The sequence below is a fragment of the Coffea arabica genome, chromosome 3e (genome assembly GCF_036785885.1).
Source record: "Coffea arabica cultivar ET-39 chromosome 3e, Coffea Arabica ET-39 HiFi, whole genome shotgun sequence".
NCBI lineage: Eukaryota > Viridiplantae > Streptophyta > Magnoliopsida > Gentianales > Rubiaceae > Coffea > Coffea arabica.
This window is the reverse complement of record NC_092315.1, coordinates 2,034,024-2,049,691: the sequence shown is the minus strand read 5'-3', so window position 1 is coordinate 2,049,691 and position 15,668 is coordinate 2,034,024. Positions and strand designations below refer to the sequence as shown.

At 37.6% G+C, this 15,668-nt stretch overlaps 2 protein-coding genes across 5 annotated transcripts; both read right to left on the bottom strand.

Annotated features, from left to right (window-relative positions):
• Nucleotides 1-3,027: 3,027 nt before the first annotated feature.
• On the bottom strand, nt 3,028-8,899 carry LOC113738148 (bifunctional 3-dehydroquinate dehydratase/shikimate dehydrogenase, chloroplastic). 2 transcript variants are annotated; one of them, XM_027265345.2, is made up of 11 exons: nt 8,733-8,899; nt 8,234-8,469; nt 7,167-7,272; nt 6,606-6,824; nt 5,308-5,654; nt 5,040-5,103; nt 4,820-4,928; nt 4,605-4,739; nt 4,202-4,350; nt 3,577-3,739; nt 3,028-3,454 (listed from the first exon to the last, which is right to left on the bottom strand). In XM_027265345.2, the coding sequence occupies exons 1-11, from the start codon at nt 8,739-8,741 to the stop codon at nt 3,420-3,422; spliced, it is 1,572 nt and encodes a 523-aa protein (XP_027121146.2). In that variant the 5' UTR covers nt 8,742-8,899; the 3' UTR covers nt 3,028-3,419. The 2 variants fall into 2 exon arrangements, with proteins under 2 accessions (XP_027121146.2, XP_027121145.2); XM_027265344.2 differs by having other exon boundaries at nt 6,597-6,824; nt 8,733-8,876.
• A 1,223-nt stretch (nt 8,900-10,122) lies between these two features.
• Nucleotides 10,123-14,390, bottom strand: LOC113738147 (superoxide dismutase [Cu-Zn] 2-like). Of its 3 annotated transcripts, XM_072084221.1 has the most exons (9): nt 14,196-14,327; nt 13,151-13,239; nt 12,939-13,040; nt 12,733-12,828; nt 12,422-12,520; nt 11,680-11,711; nt 11,521-11,596; nt 10,860-10,913; nt 10,123-10,340 (listed from the first exon to the last, which is right to left on the bottom strand). In XM_072084221.1, exons 2-7 carry the CDS (start codon nt 13,224-13,226, stop codon nt 11,561-11,563), a joined length of 441 nt encoding a protein of 146 aa, XP_071940322.1. In that variant the 5' UTR covers nt 13,227-13,239; nt 14,196-14,327; the 3' UTR covers nt 10,123-10,340; nt 10,860-10,913; nt 11,521-11,560. The 3 variants fall into 3 exon arrangements, with proteins under 3 accessions (XP_071940322.1, XP_071940324.1, XP_071940323.1); XM_072084223.1 differs by lacking the exon at nt 12,422-12,520 and having other exon boundaries at nt 14,191-14,390; XM_072084222.1 differs by lacking the exon at nt 12,422-12,520.
• Nucleotides 14,391-15,668: the final 1,278 nt, after the last annotated feature.

The following is a 15,668-nucleotide window of genomic DNA, read 5'->3' as shown; positions in this document are numbered from 1 at the left end:
GTGCCTTGCTTCTTGGCCGCCCTGCTCAAGTCCTTCCTTTCTTCATCAAATATTTTTGCCATTGCAGAAAGTTTCTGGACAACTGAACCATTAGAGACGAGAACTCCCCTATTCTCATAGAAGAAGATAAGCAAGAATATAGCAAGAGCTAGTGAAGAAGATAATCCAGCTATCAGGAAAAGCCCTTTAAAACTATCCAGTGTCAGGCTGTTGGAAGTAGCCACTGCTCCATATTGCTCCGAACAATCTGTTTCTTCCCCAAACCACTCCTTTAGAATTCTTTTCATTTTATCTCCCTCGGTCACATTTAACACTGCCCTTGATACATCAGGTACGAGGGGAGAACCCTTCGGAAATGCCTGAAAGCATTCGAGAGCAATGGAGATTAACTAAAGCTACAAATCATCAACCATGCCATATGTGATCAAGAAATAGATGATTAATAATCTCAGAACCTTTTTAGTATCAGGACTTTAGTTTTGCTTAATAGGGTGCTCTAGTTTTGCATTAAACTATTAACACAACAAATCATTATGCTATTAACCTACACCGAACTTCATTAAGCTATTAACACAACAAATCAAACAGATTTAAATGGCTTAACTTACCCATTTTTGTTGACCCCTGTTTCTCAAGATTTCTTCTTTCACGCCTTTCGTCACTTGCTCCCTTTTCAGATTCCTTCGACTTCCTGCGCCACTACATTTCCTTGTTCATCACCATTTCAGTCAATTTCGATCGGTTTTTGCAAGAAAAAGTTGAGGTTTCAGGTTTGGGTTTTTGTCAGTGGTGATAAAAATTGCATCGGTAACTTTTTGGTTTTGATTTTTACTTCCGAAAAAGAGCGCCAACAGTGAAGTACCAGAAATGCCCCCGCATAAGTGCTCAATTAGACGTTGAATCGCAATTACAAGGTGGCGCCGCCGTGGAGATCCTCAATTGGAACCGATAAATAAATATAGGGTTTAAATTGGCCAAAAAAATTATATAAGGACTAAATTGACATTAAAAAAAAGTATAGGGACTAAATTGGCCATTTTCCCTACGAGAAATGTTTTGAACGATTTTCCATAAATTTGGGAAAAACGCCAATTTAGTCCTCAAATTATTTCACTAAAGCCGATTTGGTCCCTTAACATTTTATCGCATGAATTAAGTCCCTTAATTAAAATTCTTGTGTCAATTAAGGACCTATACGGTATCGCCACCCAAAACACATGTTTCTGTACACAAACCAACGGCGAGGCAGGGCTTTTTTGGAAATAAAAAAGTACGATTTATATGGGAAGCAAGACACCAACCATTTTGTTCTTGCCTGTTCCATGCTAAAACCCAATACAGTATCTGTCACAGTTTCATTCCCTCTCTTTCTATCTTCCTTGCTGAAATTCTGGAAATCATTTTCATTATTCCTAAAACCCAGAAGAGAAAAAGGAAAATCTTTCTGTCAAAATTAAGAAAATTCAACACCAGCATGATTAGTCCTTAAGTTCACAAAACCCAGATGTTTAATTGCTACCACAATAACAAAGCAAACTTCACTGAGGCATTTCATCGAACACCTTTGCCACATTTAATCAGTACTAGCAATTTTGATCATCCGTTACAGGTATGTCAGAATTAGTTGGAATCGATTTGGACCCTGAGGACTTTGCCTCCTCACTTCCCTTAAAAAAGGTCCCATACGGCAATGTTTATGAGGCTTCCAGGGCCGGCGACGTTGACCAGTTGAAGTACTTGTTGGAGTCCGGCGTCAACGTAAATGCTCGGGACCAATGGGATTCGGTGGCCCTTTACTACGCTTGCCTTGCGGGGCATTTGGATGCAGCTAGGATGCTTTTGGAAAGCGGGGCCATTTGCTCCGAGCACACGTTTGATGGCGATCGCTGTCACTATGCCGCGCTTAATCTTAAAGTTAGGAAGCTATTGAAAGCGTTTGAAGCTCGCCCGCCTCCTTTGGGGCCTTTGCAGGCTGCATTGAGGGAGACCTTCTTGGGGTGTTGGGCTAATAAGGCTTATTTGGAGCAACTGGATAGCCAAGCTCAATTTCCAATTCCAGGTCTGATTTGAATATTTTGATTTTGTTCTTGCCTATTTCCAATTCCTGTTTTTGAAGGTTAACCCTTGAGCAAGCCAGCGCTGTCGGAGGTCTTAAGGCTAAGAAATTGAGGGGATCGCGTGGTATGAAGCGGCCTGACTTGCTCGGGAATAATAGCGAGAATGCCGGGGAAGGAGTGAAAGGCGTGAGCTTGGGAAACAGTGAGCTGAGCAGAGAAGCCGTGGAAGACGGTGTTGTAGGTGTGGACAAGAAGAGGAGGGGGAGTGGTAGCAGCAGTGGTGGAATCATGAGATGAGCGGAGAGAGGTGAGGGAGGACTCATACCAGTGCTGATGAGTGGGGAAGATGGAAGGCTTAGCATCGGGGTGAACTCGAACGATGATCGTCTTGCGCTCTCTTTCAGTGACTAAGACAGGGGATGTTGGGAGGTGTAGGAGGAGTAAGAGAAACAGTGTAGCAGGGAAGAGGGGAAGATTGGAAGAGATGGCCATTTAATTTAACTGCTACTAGCATTTAGGGAGGAGGAAGAGAATGGTGGGAGAGGGGTGGATTTTTTGTTATGTAGTACACTGAAACTCCTCACTACACTGAGTTTTGAGCTCGGATGAGTGGGAATAAATGGTATCTTGCTTCCCGTAGAAATCGTATTTTTTTACTTCCAAAAAAGCCCCTGTCTCGCCATTGGTTTGTGTACAGAAACATGTGTTTTGGGTGGCGACACCGTATAAGTCCTCAATTGGCACAAGAATTTTAGTTAATGGACTTAATTCATGCGATAAAATGTTAAGGGACCAAATCGGCTTTAGTGAAATAGTTTAAGGACTAAATTGGCGTTTTTCCCATCTTTCCTACGTGTATGAATTTCCTATGTTTGCAAAATTTAGAGTTTAAATTTAAATTTTGCAATGGAAGAATATTGGAAACAAGTCAAGTAAGGGTGAGGAAGTAAAAACATAAAAGAAAAGGGTGTGATTGCAAACAACAGCTGCTCAGTTGATCCTTTCTAAGCAGCTGAAAAATTTTGGTTCATAAAAGGAGTAAAAGGTACCAAGTACATTTTGTTCAAATATGTTACAAATACTAATGGTTACAAGGCTAATATAGCACGAAATAGAAAGAATACAAGTGAAAATCCGGACAAATTCTAACATAGGCCTAACTCTCGTGAATGGTTTCTAATTGCATAGTATCCTCTAAACTTGAAGGGTTGATTGTCCAAACTTCATGATTAATGACATGAACTACCCAGAAAACAGCAACCAATGGAAAAATTTACTGATCCATCATCTAACACAGAATGCATAAATGGTAATCCCAACTTTTAACGGAGATGTAGATAAGCTGGATTTATAAACTCCACATCATGCCGCGATTTTCCTAAAAAGTTCCTTTGGTGCTGCATTGATACAGAAGAACTTTCATCAGAGCACAAGAAAATAGCCAGAGAAGCTGTGTGCCAAAGAATCCGATAACCAGGAACATCAAACAACAAACAGAAACGTATTAAACTTGTCATACCTGGCAACCCAGTAAATCTTTCGTACTGTTCATATGCCTGCCCAATGAACATTTCGATTCCTGTTACAATTTTTGCTCCAGTCTCTAGTGCCTCCCCTAGTAGTCTTGTAATTTTTGGGGTGTAAACAGCATCAAAAACCAGGGCATAATGTTTGAGAGCTTCCTGCAAAATGAAAAGGCATTAGCCCAAGGCATTGCGGATTTTAAATAGTAGGACAGGTTAATTGATACAACAAACCATGGTATGTTAAATTATATATTTGTGCATATGACATTCACGAGTAAATTTAACATTTCTTTATGTTCTTCGAGTTTAAGACTGTTCAACTTCACAAGCGAAAATTGTTGGTAAGTTCCAACAAATAGTTGAAGATGTTTGTCTATAACAAGGAACTTCCAGAACTCGTAAATGATGACAATATATCCGTTTCTTAACCATTTGCATATTTAACTATTAAGTCATCACATAATCCTAGATATGCAATGCTCTTTGCTCACTACACAATATTTCTCTTGTAAAGAAAAGGAATTTCTTAATTTAGCTTCTTCGCTTTATCATTAACACAAGCAGCACAAACAGAAGTAAACAAATTGTTTTGTGGAGAAAGGTGTGAAGAAGGCAAACCTTAGAAATCGGTGTCTCATTAACCTTTGGCTGCATACCAATGGAGGTAGTGTTTGCAAGAATCATGCCATTCTCTGGATGGAAAGTGTCCAAGTCAGAGAGAGACAAAGCCTGCCCTCCAACTGTATCAGCAATTTCTCTAGCTCTTTCTACGAAAAACAAGAAAGAACATTCAAAAACCAAAAACATAAAAAGCCATGACAACCAATCTATCTATATACATATATATAAGCAGGAATATGAATACTTGACTTTCTTAGAACTGGAAAACTCAGCTAGCATTGAACTGTTTGTTTGATAATGTAGACATAAAAAAAAAAAAAAAAAAGAGTCAAAATGTAACGTAAATTTGGCTTCATAAATGACTTTTATTAGTCTTTGCCCCGTGCATAATATGACTTACCATATGTTCGATTAGCAATGACAACCCTTGCCCCCTTTTCCTTTGCGCCATAAGCAAGAGCCTTGCCAGCACCACCAGCACCAATGACTACAAATAGCTTACCAGCCAAGGGTGACTCGCTGAAGTGTCGTGAACCTGCAAATGAAACAATAGGATTATTTAGTTCACACTTACTAGCATGGAATTTTTTACAGCTAGTAAATCATAGATAAAACCTCGTAATCCATCCTCTATGGCAGTAATTGCACCAATATGGTCTGTATTGCAGCCAAATAATTTCCCATCTGTAGGTCTCCTCACAAGGCAATTTACAGCCCCTATTGACTGGAGAACATTCGAGGGGAAATAGAAAAGAAGGACAAAATTGCATTGACAAGACAAAATTAAACCATCTTCACCGAAAAGCAATCATGAAATGATGGTATAGTTTAGTACCTTTGCAACAGGATCTACTTCATCGCAGCACTTAAGAGCATCCTCTTTATGAGGAATAGTGCAGCTGCACAAAATTAAGTTGCAATGGATCATTTCAACTTTGCAGCTATTCATCTTGTACATAATAGAACCAAAAATAGATCACGGATAATAAACAAAAATCTAGGAGCATTATAAGACCAATAAGCATCCAAAAAATAATCTGTTGAGGCAGGAACAGGTGATCTGGAGATCTCAATGATCACGATACTGTAGTTTAAGAGTTAACCTGAAGCCAGCAAAGTCTGTAGAGGAATAGGTCTCGAAAAACTTTCCAACATCATCCACCAACAAATGTATATATACTCCATTAAAACCAACAGATTTGAAAGCTTCATTGTATAACTTAGGAGATTTGCTGTGGCTAACAGGTTTTCCAATAACCCCATATATTTTTGTGTCAGGCCCCAGCTGTCTGAAGCTGTACAAGTTCAGCAAGTCCTCAATGGTTGGTTGCCCCGGAGCTGATACTTTGCCCGAATCAAGAGTACCAAATGTCAAATACCCACCAAATTTGGGGCAAAGTACACGAGACATTAGACCTCTTTCTCCCATGACCATTGCTATGATGGGAACCTGAAAGTTTAAGAGTAGTCACAAATATGCTACTGACCTAGTACACTACTGTGAATGAACTCAAAATTCTCTACAACAAAGACCTCAAAAGTCATTCCGACAAAAATAGTGTATTTGGACTCAAACAAGGCAGCAAAAAGTAAAGAAATGCATTAAACTCAAAAGAAGGAATCAGATGCGTATTTTCAACTGTAATCACAAACATCATATGGAACTCATATAAATAAGGAAAAAGAAAAGAGACAGAAGAAGACGATATAATAAAATAAAGTTGGCAGCTATATATACATCAATTCTTAAAGAAAACCTTATTTGTTTGGCTAATGAAAAAATGATAACTCAAGCTACATTGCCCCCCTGCCCTCACCAAACACCCAGCCCAGGAAAAGAGCCTGTAAATGTAGATAACACAGGAACAGAAGATTTGCATCATGACAGCTATCATTTCATAGAGAAAAAGAAAAGAAACTGAAGTATCAATTTCACAGTTTAAATGATCGATGCATATTCAAGTGACGATTGTAGAAGATTTGAACTTTAAATCAGTAAATTTAAAACTAATTAGTTCTCAATTACATAGTTTGGGAGAAAAGTTCAAGGAAACTCAAAGCCCATACTTCAAGATGAAACTTAGGTCCTTTCCAAGTAACTGCAAAGGATGGTGAAATAAAGCTAAGAAACTGGAATCAGCACAACACTTTGATATCAATTGGAAGAAGAAGGGTGACATGGTGAATTTGAAAATTCCAGAACCCAGATGACATGTAAACATGTTACATGATTTTTAAACCAAGATTATGTCATATCAACTCATTCCTATCAATGAAGCTGTCTATAATGGACCATCTATGTGCCAAAATAAATAACTTATGATATCAACTTCATGCAGAATGCGGACATTATATGAAATAAATGTTCATAGTGCTTGGTTACACTACTTACGCCTCTTACTTGAGAATGCACAGTGATTTGAAAAACTCTTGAAACATCCGTAATGTCTAAAGCGGTTGTTGCAATTTTTATGATATCAGCTCCACTTGCTTGTATACGTGCCACTAGGTTGCCAAGGTCCTCAGAAGATGGCGTGTTGTGATAGTTATGGGAAGAAACAATGACTTTGCACTTTGCAGGCCTATATCCATGCACTGAATCGTTGAACTCATCAATAGCCTTCATGAACATGAGCAGAATGTCAAGACCGTTCTACAACTTTAGCATCATACAAGTAAGAATGAGGAAAACAAAAATTAAAGCCACAAATTTATAACCTCTCATATTCCATATGCCATTCAATAGCATCAATGAATGGTGAAAATTATCTACATTTATCATGTATATGTCCATGAAAATTTTGTCTAGTTCACAGGTCAATGGTTTAAACAAGTCCCTCAAGTTCCTTATAGGCTACCATCCTAGAACTCCCGCTCTTAATAATGTAAGTTTCAATTAGATACTGATACAAAGAAGAAACTTTCCAGCTGAAAAATGCAAAGAGAAGAGATGGAATGCAACCTTAAGCTCAACATCAATATGGTCAGCTCCCAACTCCATTGCTAAACGAAGTGCATCCAGTCGACTCTTTTCATCACCAGCATACTGGCCACCTTCCCAAATAGGCCTAGAAAAATCATAAATGGTCATAAACTTTTCCAATGGGTGCTACTTAAAGCTAACAAAAGAAATTTTGCAATCTAATCTGCAACAAATTATTGCTACATCTTGGAAATAGAACAAGCTATAAAAAAATTTCCATACTTTGAGATAACCATTCAACTTCTAGAATTGACAGTAGAAATCTTTTTCAATGACGAAATGCTAAAGGAATTTCTAACGAACAAAATTTAAATCCAAGAACAACTATTTTGACACTAATAAGCCAAATACATACATCCTCAGTTCATAAGATTTCACGTGAAGTAATGACCAGAAATGCTTCACCATAACTTTTCCGTTTTCTCATGACTCCAAAAGGCATATCTCAGAGCTTCCAGTTCTGGAAAAATATTCAAAACCCATCCTTATTCTTATTTCCCAACTTTATCTATTTTTCAGCAGAATTCAACATTGCAAAGCCTGAACATCATATGCAAGCTAAGACTCAATGAAAGAAGAAACAACCGTATTATTAATTATTCTTTCAGCCAGCCAAAAATAAATCCAGCTTCAGTTAATAGGATATTATTCTTAGCCCAAGCCAACCGCAGGATGAAAAACTCCCACTGGTATCCAACAATCTCGTCTTTCTAAAGCACCTCTCCTGTGCCACCGTTATTTTCCATCTTGATACCCATTAAAAACTTTAAAAGATTTATAAACTTTAACCACTAGTCAAAAAATAGTCAATTCTCAGCCGATCAAAATCAATTTCAAGGATCTATGCTGCCCGCTGTCTTTAGTGGCATTAGTTGTCTTAACATTTCATCAATTTCTTTCCGTTCCATGCCATTAACACCTCTTTTAAAGCACGAAAAAAGGGGAAAAATTCATTCTTTTAAGCACAAGCCTTAACATACAAAAGCAACCTGTAACTGCAATTTTAACATTAAGCAAATAAATTTTGTATAGATTACAAAAGGAACCTGTAAGTGAAGAGGGTTGGCAAAGGACAATGCTTGATAAGATTTGTAATATCAGTCCGTGGATTAAAACTCTTCAACCAATCCAATCTAATTTCCACAAGATCAGCACCACTCAGCTTAGCTTTCTGCATTAAACTCAGCATCTGATCCACCGTATCCGCCATTAAAGGTGCACAAATTAACGTGGGGTTCCTCCTGGTTCCACTCTCCATTTTCAAACCCACCTCAGAGGTAACCTGAATCAATTTACACAAAACAAAAGATTCAAAAATGGAACCTGCAAGAACTGGTAACCAGTAGAAAAGCAAAAAAAAAAAAAAAAAAAAGGGCAAGACCCTTTTGAGAATTGAAGGTCTCGTTCATTTCTTGTTATTTTTTAATTGTAAATTATTAACAACCCAAGTCGTAATAAGATTAGTTTAGCAATATTTTAATACCAAACCACTGGGAAAAAAAATTATAGAGCACAAAATGGAGGGTTGTTGACGCGGGATTTTACCAATTCCATTGTTTATTTGGATTTCTTGGCAAGAAGTCAGGGGAGAGAAAAGAAAGAAAGAAGGGTGGCAGGTGCCAGCTGACAAGGAGGAGGAAGAGGAGGAGAGGAGAAGTAGGCTTTAGTGGGCTGCTGCAGCCTGCAGTGCCAGCTAATTTGAAAAGTGGCGTGTGAAACTTGAAAGCGCAGAAGTGAATTCAATTTATATTTGGCCTAGACTGGGTTGTGGGGTTGAGAATTTAGAAAGTTCGTAACTTTTGAAGGGCTGGTGGGGACGGGCATGAGGGGGGACTTGGGTTGTTGTTGTTGTTGCTGCTGGTGGTAAAGACGATGGCTTGTTTTGCAAACGGTGGTTGGTGGGAATTTGGGATGGATGAAATGACAGTGATATGGTCAGCTGCCGCGAGGAGTCGGTGTAGGAGTAGCCCAGTGGGAAAGAAGACCAATTGACGATCCTAATCGTTAGATGGATCCTAAGATGGTTAAGTTCCTAGCGTGGAAATTTGGCTACGTCGCAACGCTTCATCCTTGTCTTTGTCCTTACCTAACACCCCCCAAAATACCCAAACACGACTTCTCTGTCTTTCTATGTGGGTAAAAGTTTAGGGCTTTACTAATGATTACCAATGTCATCATCAAAAATTAGGCGTCACACCTTTAATAGAAACGGAAAACATGGAAAATTGCATGAACTTAGATCAATCTAATAATAATATTTATATACAACGATTTGATTTAGACTAACTAATTTGTTTATCCATTTTAATTGGATCCGGCGGAATAATGATAAAGAAGGGGAAGGGAGTTTACCAAAAACAGAATTCATAAAAATGAGTTGGTTCGAATAGATTGGATATATGTAATTGAATGGCTATAAATAAGTAAACTCCCGTGGAACTAAACCATCTTCTTCTCTTTTTTGTTGTTTTTTATACACCCTCTTCTCGCCTTTGCTCTTTCGAGCTATCAACACCGTTCTTTTTCTTTGGTCCAACAAAACATTTGCAGGGTTGTTTTGTGGAGAGTTGTTTAAGAGAATTTTACTGTTAGTCAGTACTCTTTCTCCAGAAGTTTGATTGTAGTTGGAAGTGTTTTATACTGTATACGAGGCACACCGCAGGCAGAGCCAGTCAAAATCAGATTTTGCAAGCCATGCTTTATAGAAGGTAGCGTTTGGCAGTTCTCTTCAATCATATCATCATTCTCAAGGTTGTGAATCCAAGCACCCAAGATTCATCTACCGGGTAATGTGGATGGAGTAATGAAACAAGAAATTCAAAGCACTCTTGAATAGCAAGCCGCAAGAATTAAATTACCCGAAACCGAAAATGCAGCACTGTAAAGGAATACCCAAGCCAAATAGCAGAATATTCATTCAGACTCCATGGAGGAATGGAAAACCCAAAACTCTTAGCAAGACCATTAGATTAAGTACCTCAAATAGTAAGGTAAGTACATCATATTAGAACACGGAAGTCATCGTTTCAACCAGCTGTTTATTTCCATATAATTTCTGCAAGTAGCCGGACTTTTATAACAAAAGACTGTTTCATGCAGGAAGTGCAGCAGAAAACCAAGGGAGGTCCATTCAGCCCTGCAGACCGATGATACCTGCATGATTTTGAGAATGTTATATATCTCAGCTTTGGGGAACCATGACTAATAGACAACTTAGTTAATATCCACTCTTTACGCTTACGAAAGCACACAAGTAGTCTATGAAAAAGTTTCTGCATTATCTCAAGGAAAACACCATATTGACCGTTCCTGGAAAATTCTTTTGCTATTTACGTATAGTCTCTTAATAAAATTTAATTTCAGGATTCAGCAGTAAAAAAAAAAAAAAAGTTTTTCCCTCGTAGATTCTTGCTTATCCCTCCCGTGATACAAAAACTCGTTGTCAGATAAAATCTATGTAAATCCTAAAATGAAATTTGAGGTTACTGAAGTGAAAAAGCACTGCCAATCCCTTTTTTTGTCAAGCAACAAGAGTGGAGTTGACAGTCTCTGACAAAAGAACAGTATTAATCAGTTATCAAGACAATGCCGCTTGTTGGAAAATGATAGATTAACTAGAAGAATATGCTTTCAACCACAACATACAAAATCCAAGATAACCATAACACTTACCACAAGCAACTCTTCCCCCAGCATTTCCAGTGGTCTTGCTGAGTTCATGCCCTCCTGCAGAAGAACACAGAGATATTCCAGCCGTAAGGTCACAAAAATGAACAATTTGACTGCTACCAAAAGCGTACATTCACAATTTTAAAAGTTATATGCAGGCAAAGATCCATTTCTTGGATAATGGAAAATTACAAATCTTAAGTGCAACCTGCTGTTTCCACTTATCACTGCAGTGAAGGCCCGACATACCATAGACACAGAGAGAGATGAATTTAGAGGAGGCTAAAGAGTAGGTATGTATCTAATAGCCTTCCATATGCTTCACAATTGTATGTTCCATCAGAAAACAATTCACACAGAAAAACTTTGCTTAACAATGTAATGCCTTGCTACATGCTGAAAAACTTTCTGTTGATAAAAATTTTCCAAAAAGATAAAAATGTGTCAATTTTTCTCAAGAATTACAGAAGAGCAAGTAATATTTATCTTTTGCTTGAAGCAGGTTATATGCTTAAATAAACACTGGTGAAGCTCAGAAACATTTTAGTCAAAATTTATTTTAGTAAATTATAAGAATTTTTGAATTTCAGAAAATTAGGTACAGTTTCTAAAGGTTTCCATGAGTGAAACACGGAAAAGTAGTTATTAGTTCCAAGGAATTCACCCTTTCCGAGATCATCAGGATCACCATGGACAACTACAGCTCATCCAATGACGGAAAGTGGTCCAGAAAGGGGAATCTGAAATAGAAAACAACAGTTAAGCGATGCATGCAAGTTATGCAGAATATTGATTAAAAGATGGTAGAAAATCGACTGCTCACCTGCTTGTCAGCAATGTTGAAAGAAGCAGTACCTGTGAGATAATGAGACATCATAGTCAGGTGTTATATGGTATAACTCTTCATCACACACTGTATTTAGCAAGCAAAGTGCTCGACATAACTGACCAAATGAAAATTGAGAAAATGCAGTAATGTTTGCATGCTGTGAAATTAAAAGGTAACGGCATCACAAGCAAAAATAATGGCAATACCAGCACACCCGCTCATGAGAAACAGAACATACCAACTCTCCCAAAAGACTGAAGTATAGCTAGGATATTCTGTATCCATTTACAGAGAATGTTACTTTATTCATAAGATGAATTCATAGTTGCTTCGAATATTAAGGAAGGGGGTAAAGTCTCAACCTAAGAGTAAAGCTGATGTAAAATGAATTCACATCCTCAAATCAATTTCCAGAAGTCAACTAGCATTGCAATGCTTATAGCACTGTACCACTATATTTGCTTAATGCCAAAATCTCCATACAGAGCATCCACATATGAATATGAGAAATCACGAACTTAAGAAAAGAAACACACATTTTATTATAGGCAATTTAAAGCAGCACTATGGTTAGTTTCTGAAATATGCCATCTTCCTGCTGCGCAATCGAGTCAGGAGTCTGATAAAATGGGAAAACTAATCTGATGCAACTAAGGAGCACATTAACCAACTACTCCACAAGCCTGTTTCAAGAAAGCCATTGACTCCAAAATTATCACCAAGAAACCAAACAAACCTCCAAAGTTGAGGCAATACCATTGCATCCATAATAAACCTCCCCATGGCCTGGCTGCGCAACTCCATGTCCAACTTAGAATAATCAACACCAACAAACCTTTAACACAATTTTTCAAACACACTGCCCAAATTACACGTCTAACATACAAAGACTAATATGACAACTAAAACTTCAACCCACTATGGGAACCAGTTTAAAGTATCTCCATAGTACATACTTTAATTGGTAATGTGCAATTTCAATCATCAGAAACACGGGTTATTTATGAACGTATATTCCTGATGATGACAAAAGGGAAGATAGGGTACCATCTTCCCCAACTGTGATATTCCCAAGATCACCAGCATGGCGATTCTCATCTTCAGGAGCACCATGCTCTTTGCCACCAGGATTAAAATGTGGTCCTGCAAATCATAAGGCCTGATTAACTGAGAGAATATTTATGGAAATACGCTGGTGATTTAAGTCACTCCTGGGTCCCCCTATTTCCAATTTCATTTGGATATAGAATTACCTGTTGACAAGCAACCATTAGTTGTGTCACCAAGGGCATGGACATGGAAGCCATGAAGTCCAGGTTTAAGGCCAGAGACCTCTCCTGTTACTGTAGTTGGACCTGGGAAGTCAAAAAACAAACTAATCAGAAGATTCATGATGCAGGAAGGAGTTGAAACAATTCAGACAGAAGTCCTGAAGCAATAATTGGACATAGCCGATTAAGATTACCGTCTCCCTCTTGCGTAAAGTAGATGGTGCCCTTAACACCCTCACTACTGCCCAGAACTACAACAGCCTTCACCATTGTTTTGTGTGATCTAAAAAATATCAGAGAAAATCTCTTCAATCAAAGCAATATATAATAAGCAGCTAAAACAGAGCTAAAAAGTGTATGTTCATCAATGTCAGCCTAGTAAACCACATACTGCCCGAGAAAAAAGAGATCACCCAATTTTTGCAGTGCCAATTAACAGACTAGAGTTATAATTCGTTCAACATGGACAAATGGACACGAGAGCAAACAGGGGCAAATCAAACAAAAATGATTAGGTCTCAGCAAAAGCTACCATTATTTCACCCCATACAAAGCCCATTGACAAGGTTGCTAATCCAAAAAAGGTTTATTATCATTTTTCACCCAAAAATACATATCATCTTTTGATACAAGGCCAATGAACTGTTGATTGAGACCAATATTCTTTGCATCCAACAATAGAGAAAAAGAGGAATTCTTGAAAATCCCCTCTGAGCTCGGCAGAAATCATTTGTAAATATTTCCAAATTTCTGCTAACGAAGCCAAACAAAATTAACACCCCTGTACTCGGAAAACCACAACATCGGCAAGAAAAATAATCCACAAAGAGACATCTTTCATGCACTCAAATCTCAAAAATGACATCTTTTAGGAATTCAACCAACACCATGTGATGGAAATGAAAATTAAATCAAAAAAAATTTCTTTCACCGAATTGGTGATCACCAAAATTTTTCTTTCACCAAATTGGTGAGATAAAAAAATCAATCTGCTAGAAGACTAAGCCAAAGTTCACTTCTTTCTCTACACATAATGAGGCAACAACAGTCAAACAAAAGATTTGAGTACAGTAAAGATTAGATGGCCTCTCTAAACCCCAAAAAGAAAAAGGCCACACTAAACCCCAAAAAAAAAAAAACTAAAGATCATACATTTGGATGTTTCATCAGTTTTAGGAAGTAATGTCATAAGTTGAAGGGAAGAGGGAAGACTGAAGGGTTGATTGGTTTTCACCTCACCTCAGAACACCCCTGCTGGTACTGTTGAAAGAGATGAAGAGAGACAAGTCAACTGCTGTTCCTGTGTCGAAGAGATGCAAAAATGAATGTAACGGGATTTTCAGTGAGTGGGGGGAGTGGGCTATTGTTATGGCCTATGAGGAAGTGGGTAGGTCGAGCCTTAAACTTTTTCATTCGTTTTTTTTGTTAGTGTGCATTTTCGAGTGACCGAACTGGGAAAACTATCAGTAGTGTCACTGATGTTTCACCTACCACTGGGGAGAATTCTTCGCCTCACTGTTCACGCGCTTGGTTGTATCACTTGGCGCGCCTCTTTTTTTTTTTTTTTTGTAATGGTAATTGACCTTAATTGATCAAATACAGAAATACTCAAAAACATGGTTCAAATTTAGGTGCCATTTTGCACCACTCTTGCACTTGGTCAGGCTTGTGAAGAATAAATTTGTAGCATCCCATGACTAAGATTTCATTTTCAAATTTTCAAGATGTATACTAAATACTGTCATTCAACATGTATTCATTTTCATACAATGTATTTGGGTGTAGCAAGTGGTATTCATTTTTCTTTTTACATATTATATAAAATCTGTTACCATTTTTAACTTAAAAAATTTTTGTTACTCTGTGTGAGTAGTAAAGTATTCTTTTTTTATTAGGCATTGGAATTCTAATAGTAGTTATCATATGATCAATCGCAATTAAAAAAGTACGATTTTTTTTTAGTTCTCAACTTGAGAAAAGTGTTGAGAAATCATGTTAGAACCCTCAATTTGGTCAACCAATAAATAAGCAAGGAGACCATTGAGTTTAAAATTTGTCCTGTATAAGTCCAAAAAAAAATCAAGGAAAAATATTCAACTAAAATTGTAGACTGATTATGTGTTGCTTTAAGTTTTTTTTTTTCAAGTGCCTCATTTGGTGTATTTGGAGTACGATTTTTTTAACTGGACACCTATTAGTTACTTAAACTTCGCTTAATTTGTCATGTGAATACACAAAATCACAAGTATTGCACTTCTTGCATTTAGGTATTTCTCAAATCAACTACATTTTTTTAAAAAAAGCTAGCACATGAATCTCCTTTTGACGGGTGTTCAATGGCTATCTATTAATCAAACTGTTTAGAATATCATGTGATTAACCTAAATTTCTCTTTCATTTGAGTTTGGTTTGTTTCAAATGCACATAAATTTCTATTTCCTTAATTAAATAAAATTAATGTGTTTCAAAACCAATAATGAAATACGAGATTTTTTGTAATATAGTGGTGTTTTGCCGTTGATTTATTGGCATGTAATTTCATGTCTTACAATCCCATCTCTTCTTAGTTCTATAAATACCATGGGTACGTGCAGAATGCATGCGCGTGGGTCTGCTTATCTGTGGACTTTGATGGTGAGACTGGTTTGGCAGCAAGGGAATCTATTCCGATAGCAACGGGAAGCTAGCCGGCCAGGCTGGGATGCCAGATTG